The following is a 7,102-nucleotide window of genomic DNA, read 5'->3' on the forward strand; positions in this document are numbered from 1 at the left end:
AAAGGGGCGAATGTAATAGGTTATATTTGTTATTTCACGCGGGCGAAGTCGCAAGCAACAACTAGTCTTTAATATATTTGAATATCCCTATGTTAGCATAGTGTATGATATTTTGCTAGTTATATAGTAAAATGTTAGGGTTATCAACAAACATGATCCGACAGATGCACCCTTTTTAATTCAGTTGATGCATTTGTCTGTTGTTAATATTTCCATTCTTTGTTTCTATAAGCTTTCTTTCCACCTTTTACTCTGTGAATACCTGTGGACTAAACATATTCCAGTATTCACAACATATTTTTAACATAGTTTTGCGATGCAATAAATGTATAATTGATTAATACAAGAATTAATATGAATTGCTAGAATGTATTTAATTCCCGGGAATTTTCTGCATGCTATGGAATTTTTGTTTGGTTTCTAAGGTTGTACAACCCTGGTCCATGGGCCATAGTTTTATTAGTGCATTAAAATGGTCCCTAAAACTTTGAATTACCATAATTGCCAAGTAACTCTAATTTTAATAAATACATAAAGAATGTATTACTTTTTTGTTTCTAGATGGACCCTAAATTCTTAAGGAACCAGAGGTTTTGTAAAAAGGGTAACCTGAAGCCTGCCAAACAACTTGCACGAGCAGCAGAGAAAAAAGCAGCCCGTGAAGCAAAGGCTAAGAAATGATCCATTAGATTGTAAGAAATAAAAAATTAAAACACAAAATGTCTTTTTTTTACCTTACATTCACACATTTTAGGATTAACCCAGAGGAGTAGGCAGTCTATGAACTTGCATTGGGCTTGGTCCAAACATAGACATACTGCTCACTTTGACATTCATACATAGATTTTGAGTGCTGTTAATATTGCCCTTTAGTATTTTTGCCAACTGTGATGGCTGCGGTTAACACTGCCATTCTCTATACGCCATAAATTTGCATTCAAGGCGTCAATTACATTTTAGATCACAGTTTAAAAATAAGTATGTGGTGGAAAATGGAAATCAATGTCCATAATTGATGTTTTATATAGCCAAAATTGAAAGAAAATAAACGTTTGATTATATACAAAAAATTGTATCCTTTGCTTTGTTTAATTCTGAAATTTTAATGTTTTATAAATTATGCGTATCAATGATACATTATCAATCACTTTGTGATGTTTTTTTCTTAATTAACTATGTTTTTTTTTAATCGTGAAGTTTTGAATACTGGCAATCTGAAACGGGTAATACCCGAGTTAGAAAGAACATTGAAAAATATGTTGCGTGGGCTAGAGATAAAGCTCAATATCATTTGCACACATAAAAATACTGAACAAGATATAAAGTGAAACGTCACAACTCGGTCGATTATATTTCACGGCTTACGTTGCACTATACTGTACGAAGTATTTCCTCGTGTGAGTAGGAACTTGTTCAACTCGCCATTTTTCTTACATTTCGCATTAAAGTGAAGATAAATTGTTGAAAACCGGTAAGTAAGATTTATTCTACTTTACAAGTTTGGAAATGCACATTTCGTATCCAATCTAATTAGATTGAATGAATAATATATTTTATAGGATTTCTTTAACTAAAGTATAATTGTATCTATTAAGTTACCAATGTAATTATTAATTTATCAAGGTCCTTCAGATTACAGACAAGACTAGTTTTAATTATCTTAGTCAATCATCTTGTTGAACTTGCTTTGCAAAATGAGTAAATATTGTGCATTTTACCATAATTGGGGGTTTAAAAGGATTTAGAAGTATAGATATATATTTTTTTTTCAGTTTCAAGATGGCAAAGGCAAAAGTTGGTAAGAAGTAAGTACAAAGTTTTTCAATATTTTAAAAGGAAATAGATGTTCCATATAGGCATTTAAATCTTCTGTAACAATATTATTCATAAGTTCTTATTGTTTTATAACGTAATATATTTATTTTAGGACTACAGGCATTGCTATGGAGCTGCCGGAGTGTCCAGTGTGCTTTGAAACTATGTCTGCTCCTATATTTCAATGTCAGTCAGGACATAGCCTTTGCAATTCCTGTACAAGTAACTTATGTCCTCCAATTTGCCCTATATGTCGCCAAGCAATGACTCAAATGAGAAATTTAACACTTGAAGATGTTATTGCTAAGGTATTTATATTTGTAATAAGTGCATGTTAAAAAAAGTTGTTTGTTTGACATAGCAAAATGTTTATAATAGAGAGTTCTCAAAAAAGATAATTATGACCGTAAAAGGAAAACCGTAGTAAATTGTTACTACAGTTTTTGTTGTTTTTGTTTTCAAACAAATTGTTGTTTTCAGGCAAATGTGCCGTGCCCAAACAAATCCTTGGGTTGTGTTTACACCATGCTTACTCAAGAAGTAGATGATCATCTAAAAGAGTGTATATTTCGAGTTATGACTTGTCCACTTGGTGCTGTTTTTGGCAAATGTTCTTGGACAGGTAAGTTTTGAACCATATTTCTGTTTCATAACATATTAATAACATGTTTTCCAAGCAGCTCATTTCAGTTAATTGTGGTTAATTCTTAAAATTTGATTTTATGTTCTACACAGTGTTGTATCACAAGTTTAAACTTATTAATATTTAATTATAAATTACAAACATTAACAATACAAGTTGTTTTTCTAATTTTCAATTTTTATCTGAATAGGAAATCTTAAAGAAATGATGGATCATTTCAAAGACCGTCACCCTCAGCACTGCAACATTAACATGGAAACAGGTGTAGAACTGAACAATGTTTCCATTAATGAAGATGAGCGTTTTCTGTACTTAGCTCAACAAGGCAATCTACTTTTCATTGTCACCATGAAGATTGATACTTTACAAAAAGTAGCTTATTGGGTTGTGCAGCACATTGGCAGCAAGAAATCTGCACAACAGCATATTTATGAGGTTCATATAACTAGTAAGCAAGATCCCCGAAGGCAAGTGATATTTATTGATCACTGTTATAATGACATTTTATCAGCAGATGCTGTTTACCGTCTTGGCAAATGTGGTATTTTACCATTAGATATGTTTTCGCATTTTATTCATAACAAAAAATGTTCCTTTAAGTTTGTCATTAAAAAAGGTACACCCAAACCTAAAAAGTTTGATAAGTCCAATACTAGTAATGAAAATAAGCAGCCAAATGCTCCCAAGCATCCCAAACCAAAAGCTGGTTTTACTCAACGTAATAAGAGCCCAGGTCCTGCAAAGCACCATAATGTGGGTTCTAAAAAGTGAAATAACTTACTTTATTCTTTACATCAGCATAAATATGAATAAAAACCATTTAATTTAAATCATTTATCAATAATTCAAACATATGCAATATGAATAAAATGTCAACAATGTATAAGACTTATTTAACATATAAAAAAAACATCAAAATGCTAATATGGTATAAGGATTAACAAAATGTCCTTAATTGTAAAATAAATAAAATATGTTCATTGTGTTTGTGTCTATCTTCATGTTACTTTGTTCTCACTCACCAAATAAGTGAGTAAGATATATTAATTCCTGTCTCTCTTTGGCTTGAGGCCAGCTAAAGTCATGTGCTACACATGTCCCAAACTAATTATATATTGTAATCATTTTAATCTTAATTATGTTGTCAATGTTCTTTTGTTATGGTAAGGTTTAAGTAAATTAGGTTTGTAATAGATAGCATTGAATATGAGTGTTAAATCCTAAAGAATAAAAAAAGATTATAAGAATTGAATACTCCCGTATATATGCCTTTTAGTTTAAAGATAATTATAATGCACAAATGTTGTAAGATTTTGCATAAATAAATTGTCTGAAAAGTCAATAATGTTTTATTGAAACCACATCAACATATGTAATCTTTATTTTTTTTGTGATATCAGGTGGTAAACGAGCGAGCTTAATAAGTAAAATAAAGACTTGCCAAAGCGAATAATCAAAATTTAACGGAATGATTTTGTTGGGTAGCCTTGAGGCTCTGAGTATCCACAGTACAAGTCAGTCAGTTGTGTTAGCGATAGGGACGGGATGTTTGAAAAGGGAATTTAAATCAGGGGTATTTAAATTTCATTGTACACGTAGAAGTATAAAGTTTAAAGTATTACTATTACTATTTTCTGCCTCTTCTAGTAATTTTTATTCGATCTGGCCGATTTATATAAAACACTTCTAATGTTCCATTCACTGACTTCTTTAAACTTTTACATCTATAGCTCTATTACAATGTCTACTCTTTGGTAATTATTGACATAATCTGTCATTGTCAAATGAATGGTCAAAAATGTTTTGAATTATGAGATCGTTTATTAAATTAGTCTTGTAAACTTGTAATCGTTTTTAAATGTTATTTATTAATTAATCAGTGTAACAAAAAATATCATCACGGTAATATCAACCTACAGCATTGATAACATATTTACTTAACTAGGTAAACTTACATAAATGGACGAAATAAATGTTCAGAACTATTCATCATTCAAAGATGATCCTGAAATTCTTCTGCAATTCGTTAATAAATATTGTACAGTACAACTAATAAAGAATAATACATTTTCTGGTTTCGTGCATTCAATAGATCCCATATCTAAAAGGTAAATTGTAATTTAATCTCAATAATATGTATTAATGTTATGTGTAATTTTGCTTTGTTCTTGTGTACGTAGCTTTTTGTCTATACGAGTAACACAAAATGTAACAGTTATCGCTTTCTGCGCATTTCACCCCTTATGTCTGTCCTTAAAAAAGTGTTATAAATAATAAAATATTTAATGTTCCTTATATTTGATGATAAAAAAAAATACTCTTTTATTTTAGCATAATTCTCGCTGTGCCCTGTGAGAATAGTTTTCAAATAACTTTGTTACCTGGTCATGCAATTATAAATCTTTATGAAAGTAATCAGGAAAATCTGACATCACCATTTCAAATCCTCAAAGATGAGGTTTCTCTTAATGATATTGCCGCCAGAAAAACTAAAGTTATGGATTGGTTCAAAGTGAACCTGCTAACAGTAACAGAGTCTAATGAAAATATTATTTTTGGTAATGTATCAATATTACCTCCATATAGTGTTACTGATATTTGTACAGACAATCCCATGGTAGCAATGCAAGTTAGAAAAATAATTGAAGGAATGCCTGCCTCAAGTTGAAAGAAAATTGAACTATTTTTATAATCATGATTATAGATATAATTTTAATTAAAATAAGTAATAAACTTGTAAGGTTATTTTTATTTTCTTACCACTTTTTAAAATTCTTTCTTAAATAAAAATTACCTTGACTTTTGTAATTTTGGCCGATTTGTTTTAATATTTATTGTGGACCATCAGATGTGCAGTTAGTCTATATAACATAAAGCGGAAAGATTTGTATTTTTTTATGTATCGGAATCACTTAAAAACTACTGGGCCAATTTCAAAAACTGTTTCAACATTAAAAACCTATGTTTTCCGTAAGTAACATAGGCTATATTTTTAATTTTACGCAGTCAAAGTCGCGAGCAACAGGTAGTAATAAATGTACCAAGTGAATTACTAATTAAATAGTAACAAAGTTGGACAAACAATAATGTACCGCGAGATGGCGCGTCTCTGTGTGTCTTTAAGAGCGGGTCATTGACCGACTTTTCGGTCAGTGATAGTACAAAGAAAAAAAAAACGTATAGCCCATAATCTAAAGACTTTCTCTGATTTTTTTACATACCCACCTACCTATATGTTTTTCACTACAGGTTACAGGGTTTTTAAATCCTTATTTTTATTAAAAATGTATTGCTACACTTTCTGCTGTAAAATATGTAAGGTAAACAGCAGAAATAAAATTCACTAATGTAATCAGTGTCTAAAACAAAAAATATTAACTGTATTTTCTTAAGAAAACTAGAAATGTATATGTATGTATAACGACTTCGATATTTGTTTTAATCTACAATTAACACAAAGGATTTGCGAGAAGTCTTCAATATTTATCTTTTAACCCGTTGTTTATTACAATACCAGGAAAAACGCGCCTCGGACAAGATTAGAATTTTATTAGGTATCAAGGTCAAGTGTAATTGCTGTACCAAAGTCGACTTTTTACGTCGGAGAAATTCATTTAACTTTAAAATACCGCAAAAATATTACAATTTGTAAAAGACTGGGAAATAATTTAGATAACACATTACGTGGTGGTGGTGTTATTTGACGTTAATTTATTTATAAATGATAACGCAGTGTCGGACGAGGCGTGATGAACGACGGTTCACCGCCCGGACACTTATTGACCCGCATTTTATAATTAGTTTTTTTTTAACCTACTAGTTTTTTAATCAGTGTACAAAATGAGTGGAACAACGAATAGGAGAGTGCAATATTTGGCTGGAATTTGCGGTAAGTTTTGGCGGTAAATTTAAATCATGTTTGAATTTCGAATGAAATGTTTACTTTCGTGTACCTATTCTAACAGCTGACCTTTGTTATAGCTTCGTTAGCGTTTACGTTTACTGGAGCTACTATTTCATGGTCTTCTCCAGTGATTCCAAAGATCAAGAGTGGCGAAGTAAATATACAGCTGTCAAATGTACGTATATTTTAAAATTACGTATTTTTAAATATAAACAGATACACCATTTTGTACTGTGAAAATAGTAAAACTTTTTATAGTTTAAATGAAACATATTCCGCAAATGTTTACTATTTCTATTTCAAAATTCATATTTGGCAAGTTGTAAAAGTGGACGTATTTAGATTTGTGTGTTTATTTTTGATGTTGACACGCGACTAAATGCTAAACGGGTTTGTTCTCATCAATATTCGATGTCGTCAGCATATGTTTGAAAATAGTAGATTATGCTATTAAACCTATGAACATTTTCTTGTATGATTTGACATGAAAAGTAAGCATAAGGTCATTTTCATGACAAAATATAGGCACAAGTCTGTCTGGTGTTATACCGACACAGTGTACGTTACCAACTTATCTTATTTCTTATTAATATCATAAACGCAAAAGTTTAAGTAAATAGATAAATATATTTGTTAAATTTAAAACTTGTTACGAATGAGATTTAGTACAGAGCAAGATTGTTTGAAATAGAACATACGCTATTATTTTCTTCACGCAGGTAAAGTCGCTGGCAAATGCT

At 30.5% G+C, this 7,102-nt stretch overlaps 3 protein-coding genes across 3 annotated transcripts in view; all 3 read left to right on the top strand.

Moving 5' to 3' along the window:
• The first annotated feature begins 1,340 nt into the window (after positions 1-1,340).
• On the top strand, positions 1,341-3,285 carry LOC106106956 (E3 ubiquitin-protein ligase SIAH1-like). The gene is made up of 5 exons (XM_013287613.1): positions 1,341-1,471; positions 1,773-1,805; positions 1,928-2,123; positions 2,296-2,437; positions 2,649-3,285. The coding sequence occupies exons 2-5, from the start codon at positions 1,780-1,782 to the stop codon at positions 3,227-3,229; spliced, it is 945 nt and encodes a 314-aa protein (XP_013143067.1). The 5' UTR covers positions 1,341-1,471; positions 1,773-1,779; the 3' UTR covers positions 3,230-3,285.
• An 844-nt stretch (positions 3,286-4,129) lies between these two features.
• On the top strand, positions 4,130-5,176 carry LOC106107022. Its single transcript, XM_013287701.1, has 2 exons — positions 4,130-4,566; positions 4,790-5,176. Exons 1-2 carry the CDS (start codon positions 4,418-4,420, stop codon positions 5,124-5,126), a joined length of 486 nt encoding a protein of 161 aa, XP_013143155.1. The 5' UTR covers positions 4,130-4,417; the 3' UTR covers positions 5,127-5,176.
• A 685-nt stretch (positions 5,177-5,861) lies between these two features.
• Positions 5,862-7,102, top strand: part of LOC106106870 (facilitated trehalose transporter Tret1-like) — a 5,551-nt gene continuing 4,310 nt past the window's right edge. Inside the window, exons 1-2 of the mRNA XM_013287529.1 lie at positions 5,862-6,347; positions 6,440-6,537. Coding sequence (XP_013142983.1) covers positions 6,299-6,347; positions 6,440-6,537 — 147 coding nt within the window. The 5' untranslated portion in view covers positions 5,862-6,298. The remainder of the gene's footprint in view (positions 6,348-6,439; positions 6,538-7,102) is intronic.

The sequence above is a fragment of the Papilio polytes genome, unplaced genomic scaffold (genome assembly GCF_000836215.1).
Source record: "Papilio polytes unplaced genomic scaffold, Ppol_1.0 DF822067.1, whole genome shotgun sequence".
Taxonomy (NCBI): Eukaryota; Metazoa; Arthropoda; class Insecta; order Lepidoptera; family Papilionidae; genus Papilio; species Papilio polytes.